This window comes from Engystomops pustulosus, chromosome 1, assembly GCF_040894005.1.
Source record: "Engystomops pustulosus chromosome 1, aEngPut4.maternal, whole genome shotgun sequence".
Lineage (NCBI taxonomy): Eukaryota > Metazoa > Chordata > Amphibia > Anura > Leptodactylidae > Engystomops > Engystomops pustulosus.
Window position 1 is genome coordinate 197,915,989 of NC_092411.1, and position 17,678 is coordinate 197,933,666.

Below are 17,678 nucleotides of genomic sequence, written 5' to 3' on the forward strand. Positions count from 1 at the left end.
GGCTACAGGTTGTACATGTAGTTACACTAATATATACACACTCACTGTAAACACTTAGCTATGTATATATATGGTAAAACACATAATACCTGGGATATCTATAGGTACACGTATAAAGTCTACTATATTATAATAAGTACTATGTTATAATTACTCTTATAAAGTTATATACATACACAGAAAGCACACACTATGTATGACCTGGTTCCTTAGTTAAGTGCTGCTCGTCAGGGGGGGGGGGGTCAGGAAGCAAGAGACAGAAGAGAGCGATTTCTGGGTTTTACCATGCTTAAATATCCCTGTGTGTAGTCCCTCCCCATCCCCTTTTAGCTCCACCCTAAGACCCTCTTAGGATAGACCCCAGTGTCCAGGGAATGTCACACCTGGTTCATGGTGGCTTCTTACTGTTCAAAGCCTTTTGATATGTTAATGACCCAATGGCTTCAGTGCACACTGACATCTCACCACAGAATATCAGTGACTGTATCCATTTACACTATATGTAATATATATAATAATATAGCAGAGGGTCCAGTTATGAAGAATGTTCCCCTGTAACAATGGGAATTCCAGCTAATTGCCATAATGTGATAGAGGGTTATCTCTCTAAATGTGTGTACATGGGTTTCTAAATATGTGACACTCATCTTAATAATAAAAGGAAAATTCAACCTACAAATTGATAAAAAAAAACCTAAACATGAATCCTGTTTTATGGTTGAGAACCTCTGTATTTGAGGTGCCCACACCTCTCTATCTGTAACAAAAATCTAGGTAATGACAGTGAGTTTTAAAGGAAATCTACCATAAGGAATCTACTCTCCGAAGTGCATCTGATGGTAGATTCCTCCTGCCTGTCTCTGTCCTAATCTGTAATTTAATAATCCTGGAACTGAACCCAATTTGTTAAAAACTTTATTTTAGTAATATGTAAATTACCTGCAAGGGGCGTGTACTATACTTAGCTCCCAGTGCACGGCCAAGATAGTACACCCCCCAGTAGCCTCTGCAGTTAATTTACATATTACTAAAATAAAGTTTTTAACAAATTTGGTTAGGATCCAGGATGATTTAATTACAGATTAGGGCAGAGGCAGGAGGAATCTACCAACAGATCTACTTCTGATCTCTTGTAATGTCTGGGTTTATTTGATAAAAGTTGAGTTTTAAATCACTTTTAAATAAAGAAGAAAAGAGTTTTGAGCTAAAATGTTTCCCTACCATGTTATGCACCAAAAGAGCCCTCTATCTGCACTGCTTTCTCCCTCCTTCCTGCCCTTATGCACTCTTTACTTTACCATCTTTTGTCTCTTCGACCCTGGTCCACTTTCGACTTAAGCCAACTACTCCTACTAAGCTTATTCATATTTAATGTATCCATTTTTCTCCTCACCCTTTAACCCCTTGGTGTGAAATATACTATAATCTATTCATGACCTATATATTACTTATGACCATCTGCCATTCCAACATGGATTTATCAGGATGATACCACTTCCTCTGCTGCTCCATTCTGTGAGGAGCTCCGGTTTTCCATCCCCATGGCTCAATCTTTCCTATACCACTTTGCTTCTTGGCTTCTAATTTTCTATCCTGTTTGATCCTTGCTACTCTAACACCTACATATACGCCCCTTTCTTCCCTTCCTCTAACTTTCTATTACGAATTTTCTCTTTAGGACTCTAAAAGTGCTTACCCTCCCAATTTTAGCTGTCTTTATTCAAATAAAATATAAAGGATTGCTATATATTCATTTTGAATGTGCCAAATTGTGATAATTGTAAAAAAGTCTAATAATATAAATATATATACATATATACAAATCAGCGTTAATTGCAGTTTCTCAATAGTTTGGGTCATGATTATGTTCCCCTACATACAGGTTGCATTACAGCATGTAATTGCCCTGCCAATTTTATTTCATTTGGCATTAGTTTGACTCTTTGAGATTCTAATTTGCTAACTCTTCTCTGCCACCCCATACTTACTACTCATACCTACTCTTTTTCACTAACAAGTTTTTTTCTTCATCCTGGATAAAACACATACATCACACACCAAGGAACCCAGGTTTCATTGATGCTCACCCTCTCACCACAACAGTCGTGACTGTCCTCCATTTCCTTTTTCACATGTCATAACCTGGCTACTAATTATTCAATTAACACTCTTAAAAATTCCCAAGATTAAGTTCCTCCATCCTCCAGAAGCATCTACTTCAGTTCAAACTTTTCAACATAAATGTTTGCAACTGTTGCACTCACCTCAAGCCTGTTTCCATTTGGGTAACAAAAATTGCATCAGTATTTCTTAATTTCAAATGCATGCTCAGAACCTATAACTCTGCCTTTCAGAATGGAGGTTAAAATAATATGTCCCTAAAACAGTTGACTAGTACATATAAATTAGTATTTTACTACCTTCTCTTTTGGCTTCACAGATCCCAAGATGTTTAGTGCAAAGTGACCGGCTTTGACGTAAATCCGATTTTATCATGGTTAGTCAGAATTGTCATTAAAATAGGTTGTTCATACAAAACTTTGACGGCGTTGATATTATTATTAAAGGGGTATTCCCACGAAGACAAGATTCTTGATTATGTTCAGGATAACAAAATAACATATTCTCTAATTCAAAGTTATTAACGAAAAGAGCCTTTCACATATATAATTCCAAACTGTCTCTATCAGTCCTGGTGTTTACAATTTTGGTTATCCCTGGATCTGAACATTAATCTTCTGACTATGGTCGGACAATTCCCTTTAGCTTATCTTGCATTAAAGGCATAGAAGGCAGACAGCACACTAAAGACAGACGCACTTTCTGGTTCAGCCATGCTTCTACATTGCGTGGAGAGGAGACAGCAGCTGCTGCTCTCCAAACAAAAAAAGCTCTGTATCTGAGGGAGGGGATGAAACGGCAATGCTGGCTTTGTTTTATTGATTAGGTGACACAACAGAGCTGTGTTATTGTCTCTTATATCCATCTCTCATCTCTTATCTGTCTGATCTCTCTTTTGCTATGTGTCAGATACTAGTAGAATGTTCTGAAGCTAAATGAAAGTGTATATAAACCAGTACCTTGATAATCTAAGCACATTGTCAGAACACAGAATATCATAGTACAAAGGAATAATGAAGTCTCTGCTTAGAGAGTCCCCGTCCATAGTCTGGAATTTTACAATGATCATCTGAGTTAAAATGACTGGTCAAAATGATCTTTATTGTGTAAACTTGACTAGGGGGATTAAAAATTTAGAACTTTCTTTCATATGCATCATCACTGAGCCCCCTTTCCAATCAGCAAGTTAAGCCCTAGCCTTGATTGGTGAAAAACCTCTTTAAGGGTCAAACATTGCAGTTTTGTTTTTTATAGATCTAATGCAGAATTCTGAGAATGGATCTGATTGATTTCTTTAAGATTATTTTCATCCACTGCTGTTCTCAATTAACTTTTATTAAACCATACAAGAAACTGTCATATGAAATGAACAGATCAATATCTTTTGAACAGAAGCCCAAGTTCTAACAGGAGGATATAAATGCAATAATAGATATTATTATCAGCACATAGAACCTGGCATATATGCTAGTGCATTTTATATCTGTTCTGCTAAAACTAGCCTGGTAGAAGATTTAGCTGGTATTTTCCCTTGGCATTATTTATGTTCATGTTCTCTACAAATGGAGGGATTTGCTAAACTGTTAACAACTTGGGTCAATGCCCATCATCAATGTCCTCCAAAAGGAAATGGAGACTTAAGCAAACAGCAATTAATCTGTGTGCACTTAAAACATAATTGGTATAATACCTGCCAGACAACAAGCTAGTACCATTAACTCCAGAGCTCCATTTTCCGGAAGGATTTGGCTCACAGATTTAATATAATAGAAGAGCTGACCTTACACATTGGATTACGGTACAGTGGTCCGACACAATGAGAAGTATTAGTGTATGCTTTCTAGCCAAGTGAAAAACCCTTTGAGCCTATGATGTTTTCTTTATATCCAATATATGAAATCAGCAATCCATTCCTAATGACCAGAGGAGATTTTAAGATGTGGAGTTACTTTACGGGATGGTTTGTTTTAGAAGCTACTAATACTTAATTTCAGGTCATCATGATATAGTCAGTGGTGATTAATGATGAGCAGGAAAGTGCACTGTACGTAGCCGTTATTAATCATACTGTACTGTAGGCTTTAGCAGTTCACTGAAAAGGGCTTATTGAACAGCAGGGTTGCTTCCTTAGAAATAGACTGAAATCCATACTGCAGTTTAGGTTTATTAGTCTTGGCTGTAACACGCGATAAAGTTTTACTATGATCAGGACCTCTAAAGTTGTCTGTTGGGTGTTCAATAAGGAATTAGGCAACTGGATGTTTTATTAGTTTCACTCGGCAGCTGGAAAGGAAATAATGGAACTCTATTCGAAATAACAAGGTCCTAGGTTTTGGTGTTGATGCATTCAATGTATTTGTTTAACACCGCATCTGTAAGAAGCTCCTCGGAAATATATTTGCTTCTTATAGATTGCTGTACTTTTATGCTCAAGTGGCATATCTGAATCATTTTTGTTTTGCAAAATCCATAATGTGTCCTCTAGAGTGAATAACAGTTCTATCTCTCTATTTACATACATTTGTATTCTGAGTGTTTGCAAAGCAAATCCTGGTGGAATATGAAGGTGCAGTGTTTTGACTGTGCAGATAAAACTGGAAACACCAGAAGCAATGGAGAGCAGAATGAACTAAAGGCAGCAAGAGCGAAGCCAGAACATTAAAGTCATTGAAGCTACTGCTGAGATTCTCCGAGCTGTCGTGGTGCCTGGTTGCAGTCATTAAAATACATTTGACTGTGCTTGTTTGTCCCCAGCACAAATGTTCAAAACCATCCTCCCAAGGCTTTTTAACTCATTGTAACTAATAAGCAAATACCATGTACTTAGGCAAGGGAGGATGGCTCTGCTTATAAGCCATATCTATCACACTGATGCTGTATAATTGTATAATCAAAAGAAGACTCTAAACACTAAATAGCATACAAAACATTAAAAGTAAAGAATTTAAATGGATATTGACCATAATATTTTCAATAACCACTAGAAAACATAAGTATTGATATTTACACAAGGCTCTTGACATATAGGTTTGCTCTCCATAGTGTTACAGCTGTACTAAAAGTAGGTGGAATTGCTAGCCTAACTAAATATTAAACCTCATACTGGTTCTGGTTTACGCTCTATTACTCTATAATATGCAGGCAAAAGCCATGTTGTCACATTCTCCTTTATAAATTAAGCACATTTGAGACTTCTGCTAAAATTTTTAGCACAGGCTGCGACTACATCCTTGTATATATTTAATGCATCAATAAAAATGGAGTGAAAGTGAAAGGAAATCTACCATTGTGAATATAGTTACACACAGATGTAGATACTATGGTAGATTCCTTCAGTCTTCCAATTTTAATAATAATGTGATGTTAGATGTATGCAAATTAACTTGAAAGGCTACTGGGGCGTGTGCTAAGGATATTCCACGCCCCAGTAGCCTCCGGAGTGCCACCTTCTTGCAAATTCCTGTTACACTCCTGATTCGGCTCTCACACGTGAGAGGGGAATCAGGCCTGCAATGCTTCACACTGAAGCTGGGACTAGAGCGACCGCTATTGCGCATGCACACAGCTCCAAAGAAGCAACCGGCTCAGCTGGAGCGTATGCAAGATGAATCAGGAGCACAACAGGGACACACAAGAAGGCAACACTAATGGGGCATGGAGTAGCTTCAGAACCCGGCGCCCTGCAGGGCTAATCCACACCCCAGTAGCCTTTCAGGTTAATTTGCATACATCTAAGATTATGTTTTAAAAAAAAATGGGTAGTTTCATAGACTTGCCAAAAACAGTGTAGGGAAGGAGGAAACTATCAAATCAACATCTATATAAATATCCACAAATTAGATTTCCTTTAAAAGGAAACTTGTCTCCAAATGTTACCCCATTAAACTACTAGCCCCCTCAGGTAGGGTTTGAAATGTCCTTTCTAGAATTCCCATTTTTATGTGAAATCTCATCCTTCTACCTATGGAATTCACCTACTCCAAAGTGATGTAAAAATTAGCAGAGAATAGTCATTCCACTTTTTGTGTCTTTTTGAAAATAAGAATCTCATCTTTTAGATTGCATCATGATTGTAGCTCTGTGATGTGCAGAACTGGAGATAAACGTATTTAAAGTCATAGTTGAAAATGCAGCTGAAAATAATTCCCACCTTTCTTAACTGCCTGAATCTCCATTCCAGCACATGTGATATGAAAGATGAGATTATTATCTTTAATATGACACCAAAAACATCAATCTTCGTCAGCGCCATAGAGATGAATAGAGCAGCTGATTGGGCATCTCGAGCGGAAGAGAGGTTCAATGTACCCCATTCTCGAGATCCAGCTATGACCGGAAAAAGCCTTTAACAGACTTCTGATGTGCTAACACATCAAGATGTTTATGTGCATTTTTAAATAACCTTAAAGTAAAAAATCCCCAAATCTAATGTTAGGTTTGATTATACCTTTCCCTTTGTAGTTCATTGAATGGCTTTATACTAAATAGTTGAAACCATAATTAGAGGTTTGCTTTCTGGAGATAAAATTAAATTGTGCCTACTTAAATATTCATTTCTGAAATGGAATTAAAAACTTGCCCGCGTTAATAAGAGAACTTCAACCTCTGCAGCAAAGTACTCTATCTTCAAGAATATTATGAAAATCTGTTAAGCAGAAAACAAATTTCTGGAATGTATAGAAAATATATGAGTTAATAAGGAAATATCTTTTTAGCTGGCAAAGAGATTGCCTTTGCTTTATTAATAACATATATTCATATTAATTAAAAAGAAAGACTCCGCTTCTATATAAGCTGCAAGGCGACTGTAAAATTGCCAGAGCAATGCCGCTGGGTTCATTAACTTTTTTTTTTTGTTGCAGAGTTATTTTGCGTAATCAACTGTTACTAGATGTTGGAGCTCAGCATGGGGTTTTATTAGGAGATCTTCAGAAATTCTTCTTTCTTTTTTTTTTTTGTTCTTTCTTGATTTCATGAGTCAGCCTGGTGTCCTTTGGTGTGCAGTAAATAGCTAAATCAATAAGTCCACTGCTGCAGATGAGTAAGAGATATTGATAGTGTTATTTTTATATACTGTGATTACTATCTGTTACTGGCTTCTCATATGGGAATCACTAGAAGAATTTGTTAGTTGTAAAGTTGCTTTGCTTACTATATATATATATATATTTGTAGGTTGAATAAAACCACAATGTTTTCTTTATTTCTTACAGAGAAACAAATCAGTAAGGCGGACAGCAAACAAGGGGTTGTGATCCCTTGTTTGTGGCCCATCTGTCATCAGTGAATGAACATCGCTAACTTTCTATAAAAAATCTGTGGTGGTAAAAAGCTCAATATAAACCTTGATAAATTCTCTTTGTGGTTTAGTTTCTATCATAGGAGTCGCACCTTAAAACAACGTCATCAAAATCTGCCCTCAATGGCTCCATCCATTCTGTGCCGTGCTGTGGGCCCCTAAAGTTGTTTACATTGATATGTGGGATATTGCCCTACTTTTAGGAAACTGCACAATAAAATCTGAGATGTGTTTTCTCATTTTATCCTGCATGAATGTCTAAATTTTAGGATTAAACAATAATTTTTTTGTCAAAATTAAAAAATTCCAAATAGAACCTCCATTTTGTTTTAACCCCTTAACGCCAAAGCCACTTTTCACCTTCCTGACATGGCCCATTTTTTCAAATCTGCCCCCTGACACTATAAATGGTTATAACTTCGGAACGCTTTAACATATCCAAGTGATTTTGAAATTGTTTTCTCGTGACACATTGTACTTCATGTTGGTAAAAATTTTTTGGTGGTATGTTATTTATGAGAAAATCAGATATTTGGTGAAAATTTTGAAAAATTCACAATTTTCGAAATTCTAAATGTTCTACTTTTTCCACACATGAGTCATAACACCAAAAAACGTAATAACTAACATTCACCGAATGTCTACTTTATGTGGATATGGTTTTTTTTTATACATACTCTCATTTTTGTAGGATGTTATGGGGCTTTGAACTTCGGGGGCAATTTTTCACATTTTCATAAAAAACGCAAAATCCTGCAATTTAGGGACCTGCTCAGGTTTCAAGTCGCTTTGAAAGGCCTAAATAAAGTAAAACCCCATAAATTACTCCATTATAGAAACTACACCCCTCAACGTACGTAAAACAACTTTTATGAAGTTTGTTAACCCTTTAATTGGTTTACAGGGGTTAAAACAAAATCGGATGCAATTTCGAAATTAATGTGTTTTTCATAAAATGTACAAATTCTCAGTGGATAAATACCAAAACACTCCACAAAATTTGATACCCAATCTCTCCTGTGAATAATAATACCCCATATGTGGTGGTAAACCGCTGTATGAGCACATTCCAGGGCATTGAGGGGGGAGCTGCGCCATTCAGAGCAGATTAAGCATTGTCATTTTTTATTGGCTATACAATCTTTATTTTTTTGGCAATTTGGACACATAAGGGCTTATTTTTTGCGACATGAGATGCACTTTACAAATACTTCATTTAAGTGGGTCATTAGCTTATTGATGCGATTTTATTAACTCTTCAATGTATGGGTGAAAAGAAAATTGTCAATTTGGGGTTTCTTTTTTTTTGTATATTTTGGGGGTCGTACACCATACACTAAAAAAACTATAATATTTTTATTCTATAGAACACTACGATTACGGTGATATCTCATTTATATAGTTTTCCATTTATTTTTACAATTTTACTGGAAAAAAACTGATATAGAGGAAATCCATTTGTTTTTGCATCGCCATCTTTTCGGAGACGTAACTTTAATATTTTTTGGTTGACAAAGCTAGTTTAGGGCTTATTTTTTACATGTTGAGTCGTCCTTTCAATTGGTACCATTTTGGGGCACATAACTTTTTTTTGATCTCTTTTTTAGAACATTTTTGTGAAGGGATTTTATGAAAATTTATATTTTTGGCAAGTTTTTCGGGTTGGCCCATTTCTCTAGAGCAGTGATATTTTGGGTCTGTCGCTGGGCAAAACAGACTTTCGACTCCATCCACAGGTCTTCTATGGGGGTTGAGATCTGTAGACTGGCTAGGCCACTCCAGGACCTTGAAATGCTTCTTATGTAGCCACTCCTTCATTGCCCTGGCAGTGTACTGGGGATCATTGTCATGCTGAAAGACTTGGCCACGTTTCATTTTCAATGCCCTCACTGATGGAAGGAGGTTTGCACTCAAAATCTCATAATACATGGCCCCATCCATTCTTTCATGTACACAGATCAGTCATCCTGGTCTCTTTGCAGGAAAAAAAGTCCCAAAGCATGATGTTGCAACCCCTGTGCTTCAAAGTAGGTATATTGTTCTTTGCATGCAACTCAGTGTCCACCAAACATGACAAGTTGTGTTCTGTTTCTACCAAACAATTCTGCTTTGGTTTCATCTAACATTCCTCTAATACTCTTCTGGAATATCCAAATGCTCTTCAGAAAACTTCAGACGGCACGTATATGTACTGGCTTAAGCAGAGGGACATGTCTGGCAGTGTAGGATCTGAGTCTCTGGCGGCATAGTGTGTTACTGATGGTGTTATGGTGTTGATGGTGCCAGCTTTCTGCAGGTCATTCATTAGCCCCCCACCCCCATCTGATTTTGGGATTTTTAACTCTCTGTTCTTGTGATCATTATGACCCCATGGGTGAGATATTGCGTGGAGCTACTGAACGAGGGAGATTATCAGTGGTCTTGTACATCTTTCATTTTCTAATTATTGCTCCCACAGTTGATTTTGTTACACCAAGGTGCTTGCCTACTGCAGATTCAATCTCCCCAACCTGGTGCAGGTCTACAATTTTGTTTCTGGTGACCACCGAAAGCTCTTCACCATAGTGGAGTTTGGAGTGTGATTGTCTTAGGTTGTGGGCATGTGTCTTTCATACCAATAACAAGTTCAAACAGGAGCCATTACTACAGGTAAAGAGGGAAGGACTTAAAAAAGAGGATAAAGGACTGTGAGAACCAGTCTTTATTTGTGCAATAAGTTTGGAGACATTTCCATGGCTATAAATACATATATTATGGTTGGTTTATATATCTGCTTGATTTTACTTTCTGCTATGAGTAAGTAAAGCAGAACTGCTTAACTTTGTGTGTCAGATTTATCAAGAAGAATTTTGTCATATTTTGTATCACAAAGCTGTCTTAAATGTCTTGCGTCACATTTATTAAGGGTTTTAGACAATTTTTACAAACTTTTCTGACTTTTTATGTCAAAAGAGCATAGCCTACAGAAAGGGGTGGGACTTTGTAGGAAAAGGGCAGTGCCCCAAAAATTATGCAAATTCAACTTTCTCGTGTTAACTACACCAACTAATTGGATGTCCAAAGTACGACTAGACAGTGTTTACTACTCCAGTTTAGCAGCAAGCACTAGGCAATGTGATAAACAAGGTGCAGCATAACACTGTCTATTTTAGACACTTTCAATAAAACTTACCCCACTGTCTGAAGACAGACTTGCTTACATTTCTAATATAGTAAATTAGAAAACAATCTTTTAGAAATAAACATTAGTTCCTTATGGATTACATGTATGGGTAATTGAGCTCAGTAGAAAAAGCAGTGTGATTATACACTATGTAAATAAGACATGTTGCTAAGTATTTGGCATTCAACTATAATATGTAGGGGGATCTGAAATGTATCTGATAAGGTTTGGCTCAGCAATTTTGAGCAAGTAAGACCTGTGTTATTTCCAAGTTGCATTCTTCAACTCAAATGCATACAGACAGATAGTAAATACACTAAAACCAGTGTCTTAGTGCCATGGAGCGAGAAGGGGTCTTAAGGAATTCAGCTGTCCGATAAAGCTTTATTTTCTTTCACCTTTTTCCAGTTACCTAGTTTCACTTTTTAATAAGATTGCAGCCCAGTGCTAGCATTGCCTTTTACTTGTAAGATTGTTTTTGCTATAGTATAATACAAGGTATAATAAAACAGTACCTATAGCTAACGATCATTAGTGCAATACTCAGTCAGCAACTGTAGAAGTCATGTACATCCCGTAATTATTTCATATTATGTTTTCTACTACTTTACCTGACAGGTAGAAAACGTTTACCCAGCACTTTATGTGCAGTCTGGGATGAAGTTCAAATCTGACATTCTTAGCAATAACACTTCTAAGGCATATTTTTCAAGAAAGTTGTGTAGAACTATTAATTGTACATTGGTAAGTTACCTAAATGCTGCACTTCTACATACATGACAAAAAAACATGAGGCAAAGTGATAAACCCTATTAAGTCTTGGTTTAAACTAAAATGTTCATGTTGAAGGGGAGAACTTTAAGATACTATGTAAACTCAAAAAATGGCTTCGGCAACTGGCATCAACAATCTAACATTAACCACTACTAAACAGTCCATTTACTTTATGGGACACATTTACTTACCCGGTCCTGTTGCGATCCCCACTGCGCGTTGTCCGAAGATCATGGACTCCGGTGTGATTCACTAAGATTGTGCGCCACTTTCCTGCATGTGTCGCTTCTCCGCTCAGTTCCAGTTCACCTTCTTCCAGGTGCATGTAAGTGCATGTCTTGCGACACAATTTAAATGTAAAATCCTGCGCTCAGTCCGAATCTGTCGGATCGTCCGATAGCATGCCCCTCGATTTCTGTTGCATGAAAGCTGGCGCCGATGCGCCAAAATCTGATTGTGTGCAACACAATCCCCTTCCAAATGCCTGTCCCAGCAGCGTGATCCCCGAAATGTCGGAAAACCCTATGCGGCTGCGGGAATAAGCCCTATATGTTTTATAAGTCAAGACCCTATACTACATTTACACTTCCGTATAGGGGACGTATATATGGCCAACATATATACAGCATATATACGTCCCCCATAGATAGCAATGGGCGCACAGTGACGTACGGGTGCGGAATGGTGCAGCACACACGTGCGACACCGTACTGTTCCATAGCCGAGCGAGGGTGGGGATGAGCGGAGATCATCCCTTCCTCCTCCCCCCGGTGCTGACGTGTGCCCGCCGTGCTACAGCATGATGGGCACACGTTAGTGTAGATATAGTCTTACTTTGTAAGAACCCACCACTACCTCCTGCAAAGATGGTTCTTAGTGCTGTGCACAGTGCCTTGGTTGGTTCAACCGGAGAACCAGTTCAACTGTTATAACTGGTGACAAAAACATGCAGCTCGTTTGTTACTCATGAGGAACATGTAAGCACATTCGCTTATAAAAAATGTTGAGGAAAGGTACATTGTTCTATTAAATATTACTACACTGCACTTAATACAATGGCCGCTATTATTAACAATTGTTTGGAGTCCTATTCCTCTGTTTGGCTTTGTTTTCATAGTAATATTTCACTCATTGTTAAAGAGAACCCGTCATGCAAAATAACCCGCCTAATCTAAATATATTTTCATAAACTGCCATTAGAGAGCATTGCCTCTATCCCTTCATTGTCCCTCTATAGACCTGTAAACCTAAGCAATGAGGTCCGAAAGCTGTATGCAAATGACCTGTGAAATGTCCAATGAGTCATTATCATATTCAAGCTGTCCAGCTTATTCATGAGTGGGAGGCACAGCCACACCCCAGTGCTTGACTGACAGCAGCTCCATGTAATGGCTGCTCCATGTGCTTGCTGGTGGCCACGCCTCCTGCAGCCTGTGTGTGTGTGTATGTGAAAGATACAACAGCTCCAGGCAGCCATGTTATAGCAGGACATGTCAGGTACTTGTGTAGCTGATGTCTGGGTCTCTCACATGTTATAGCAGGACATGTCAGGTACTTGTGTAGCTGATGTTTATGTCTCTGTGTATTAGGAGGATGCAGCATGCCAGCAGATACAGCACAGGCACTAGCAATGCTTTACTATACATTACACACAGACATGAGCAGGAAGAGAGGGGAGGGATAACAGGGGTGACAGCACTGCCTCTGACCATGTGACCAGCCTCATTTACATAATAAAGAAACAATGATTTTACAATGATTAATGTATGAATTGATTAGATAAAGGCTGTGATGGGATCCTTGTGTAACAGGACAAGTGACACAGACCTGATGACAGGTGGCCTTTAAATATATTTCTAATTTCACATGACGTATAGGCAGTACCTATGTAGTTTTCAGAGTTTAGACATTTGTCAACAACTGGGACTTGAATTTTTACCTGGTTTCCTTGCTACAATGACAGCTGCATAGTAAATAAGACCTATTACAGCATGTGGTCCCCAAATACATGCTGTGTCATTTTATGTTATGTTGCTCCCATTCCTGCACAAATAATACAATGTGGAACTTCTGCATCTAGGAAGAGCTTTCCGTTATCACTTCATGGAGCCCTAGTGACAGTGATAATGCAAAAATCTGACTATGCCTAAAACGTGTGAGGTTAGCTTGTGCTTTAACATCTTTTTGTCTCCCTTACCAGGATGTGTTAAACAATTTGGGCTCCTGCGAATTGGATGAAGATGATCTCATGCTTGACCTGGAATTTACAGAAGAGCAGCAGCTCCGCCGAGGTAGGTAGAAGAGCAAAGTGGATTTAACTTTATAAAACTGGGATGTATACACAGGACAAGCTATTTATGAAAAAAAGCTTAAAAGTAAAACTTAATATACTGTATGTTATGGATCTAAACTCTTTTGGCCGAGGGTATGTGAACACCACACCATCTTATCATAAGTGTTGATTTGGATTATGTCCCTTTTATCAACCATAGTAACCTTTTACAGAAGCCTCAAACATTTTAGAGTACTAGTTGGAATTGGTGACCATTCAATAACTATAGAATATATGTAGTCAGGTAATGATATGGGATGGGATATAATGCACACTAGAAATATAAACGTTAAAGGGGTTTGCCCATGTAATAAAATTCTCAATTTTCAATCCCCTAGTGATGTTTACTCAATAAAGATAATTTTTAACACTTTACTTTACCATTTTACTCAGTTTTATTTCTGTTTTAGCTCCTATCACTCACTGAAAAAACTCAGTGTAAAATTCCAGAGGGACTCTCTAAGCAGACACTTCATGATTTATCTAGTTCTTTGAGCTGACAATGTGGTTAGATTATCAGTGTACAGGTTTATACACACTTTCATTTACTTTCTGAACATTCTACTAGTATCTGACACATAGAAAGAGAGATTAAACAGATTGGAGATGAAATTTATGAGATGCAAATTATACACAATGATAGTCTACAGCTCTTGCTACATGTCAGCTACATACATTATTAGGTCCAAAGTGCCTGCTTTCCCCTCCCTGTTTAAAGAACTTATCTGCCTGTAGCTTGTAAATTCTCCTCTGGATGCTGCTGCCGGCAGGAAGTGAGTGTCTGTGTATCAGTATGAGAGATCCCTCCTGAGATGCAGGGGCTAGAGAACAGTGAGCAGCTCAGCTCATGCAGTATCAGACAGAAAAACAAGATGGCTTTCCCTGACCCTAAGTCAAAAGTTACAGGGTTGTGTCTAGGGGCAACTGAAATTGTGTACATTAGGAATGATAGAGACAGGTTGGACTTGTAAAATGCTGTATTTATGTTAATAAAAGTGAATTAGAGAATGTGCTATTTTACTAGAAAAACTGTCTTAGTTGGAATACCCAAGTAATATGTGGTTTGTCCCCTTTTTCTTTGATAAACTTTTTTTCTGCCAAGGTTGACCCACATGCAGTACAACAAACACCCAACTTCAATAAAACCTGAAAATTCTGCTAAATTAGTGATTAGTGTTTAAGGTATAGTCACAGTAGGTGAAAGCTTCTCAGAAATATACATGCACACTTACCTTGGAGACAATTCATAGCATATTTGCATAGCTTTACCAACAGTAGTTTTACTGCAAGGCCACATGTCACAGCTCAGCGTCTTTGACATCTGGGTAACAAAGAACCATTTCTTGGAATGTGCATGTTATGTTACAATGCAATAAGAGGAGTCACAGCTAGCAAACAATCAAGACTAAAAACTAAAGTTGAAAGTACAAATCATGAATGCAGGTATCACACAGAGTTTGATCTTTACAAGAAATGGGCAATGCCAGAACATGCCTGCTGTCTGAATAATCATGATCAATATGTGGAAATGTTAAAGCTTAAGGATACTTTTCACTTCATTAATCAGCAGCTGCAAAGCGGAATAATGTTCTATTATTATATTACCAAATGTTACCAGTTTGGCCAGTAACTTTTTTTTCTTCTGCTAGTTGCTCTTGCAAATAGTGTGAATTGAAATTTTTTTGACCAACATCAACCTTCCCGATTGTTCTTGATTTTTTTTTAATGCAATAAATTTAATAGTTCAATATCGATAGCCATTTTTCCTTAAATCAAATGATTTTTGCATACGGTTCTGCTTATCATAAGATGTTCCTGTTATGCAGTGTTACTGGATGGTTCCCCCTTATCTTATCTGCAAGTTCAGGGCTTTGTATGAAAGCTATAAAAGCCCATCCCTCTGACAGCTGTTTCTCAATAGGATGTTTTCCTGCACAGACAGCACATAGATGCACAAAAAATGTGAGAAAGGACAGTTCTTGATCTGTATCAGACATAAACTTAGGTATGAGAGTATTTTTTGTTCATCTGTAAACATGGAGAGGGTACATTTACTAGGCTCACATAGGTCAGCAAAGTGGCTGTATACACAAAATGTCAATGCTATTTTTTATCAAGGCTGTTTCCAAAGTTGCCTTAGTTTTTATATTTTCAATTCAGTTATACAAAAATAAAAGCTGGCTGCATAAGGACACATGGCCTTTAAGTGTTATTGCTTTTTGTGTTATTGCTTTTTTGGTGTATATAGAACAGCTGCTTAATTCTCACTTGCCTTCAAGTCAACTGGAATTCATGCAAAAGCACTCAATGGACATACTTTCTATAGGAAACATATCAGCATGCTTTTATAATAATCTCCCTTCATCTCTCACAATCCCATATTCTGTAAATGTTTTGGCAAAGCTAACTTGTATTTGGTTCTGCCATAAAACTTTTTTTAATTTGAATTTGAATAATAATGTTCAAATATGTACTGTTTTGCATAGCATGGGCTGTTAGATATCCACATATGCACAGATTATGGAATGGTTGTACAGGTTGATCAAAGAAAGAGTATACATTGTTTTATCACACTTTTTCAACTCTTCTATGGCAAGTAAACATCTAAAATAAAATAGAAGGCAATGTTAATATCTGCCTTCCCACATTATAAAACAAACAGCAGCTAAGCAGTTCACCACATTTTATTATCGACAGACCCAGGGTGCAGAGGGAAGCTTTTTCTGGAGCTTTGACACATTTAGCAAAACAGATTAGCTCCAGCCACAGTAAATCCATCCACAGAGCCTCAATAGTGGTAGTTACTCAGCACAACAACAAGTAGTCAGGGTACAACAACACTCATGACATGCATGAATCTTGTGCTTGGCTATCTCTGACACTCCTATATAAGTAATCAAGAAACCGTATAAAGAGAGCAGCAAGAATTAGGGAAACACTTGGTGAACAAGCAATCCATGCATGGACACACAAACACATAACCGAGACTGAATGCAGGAATAAGAGTAAAAGTGCGTAATAACTAGAGCAGGTCCAAAAACACTCACTAGAAAATAAACAGAGACTAAGGGGAACATACAGGAAAGTGGTGAGTGAATACAAGAGAGAAGACAAACTTTCACGACAGTCAAAGAAACAAGCTACTTAGCAAGTACAAAACAAAGCCAGGGATAAGCTGCAAATATAGCAATACCTAGCAAATAGTGAATGACAAAACCAGCATTAAATGGAGCCTGACTACTCCTCACAGGATAATACAAATTAACACAGCAGGTATTGCAGAAACACCTGTAACAAAAAGAAAGTAAAAATAGACTACTTAGCACAGTGGTAGAGAAACCTCTAGAAGGGCAGAGGACACCAGTTAGAGTCCTGACATGAGCCTCTTTCCGTTCCAGTCATCAGTGATTACATGATTCCTGTTCTCTGGGTCCTGGCAGCCAGACCCTCAGTAATAACCTTATTGTACCATGCCCTGTTGATAGAGGATAACTTATAAACTTGGGCAAAACCCTCTAACATGGACGTGATGAAATATATAGGAATATACATGCACGGGAAGGGAGGTCACGTGCTAGGTTTTGCCTGGTACATCAGTCCATCAGTGTCGCTCACTTCCTAGCCTTCTCTTGAACAACTAATGAAATCTCTGGAAGGCCCCACTTCAAAGACTGAATAGGGTCTCTGGCTCTGTAGGGGGTAGCGATCAACTAAAACTCCCGTAGTTCTGCCAACTCCAAACATTCCTTAGAGTTCCCTCCACTTTTTAGACAAAGGATCATAAAAATATGTGCTTTTATGACCAATATTTCAGTCATAGAATTATAATCCATCCCATCCCAAGGCCAAATACATACAGGCAGTCCCCGAGCTACATACAAGATAGGGTCTATAGGTTTGTTCTTAAGTTGAATTTGTGTGTAAGTCGGAACTGTATATTTTATCATTGTAATTACAGCCAGATCTTTTTTGGTCTCTGTGACAATTGG

The 17,678-nt window shown here is 37.8% G+C and overlaps 1 protein-coding gene across 1 annotated transcript in view; it reads left to right on the forward strand.

The window, feature by feature from the left end:
* The window catches only part of CCSER1 (coiled-coil serine rich protein 1), a 573,345-nt gene that overhangs the window by 161,699 nt on the left and 393,968 nt on the right, over positions 1-17,678 (forward strand). Inside the window, exon 4 of the mRNA XM_072117766.1 lies at positions 13,558-13,648. Within this exon, the coding sequence (XP_071973867.1) occupies positions 13,558-13,648 (91 nt within the window). The remainder of the gene's footprint in view (positions 1-13,557; positions 13,649-17,678) is intronic.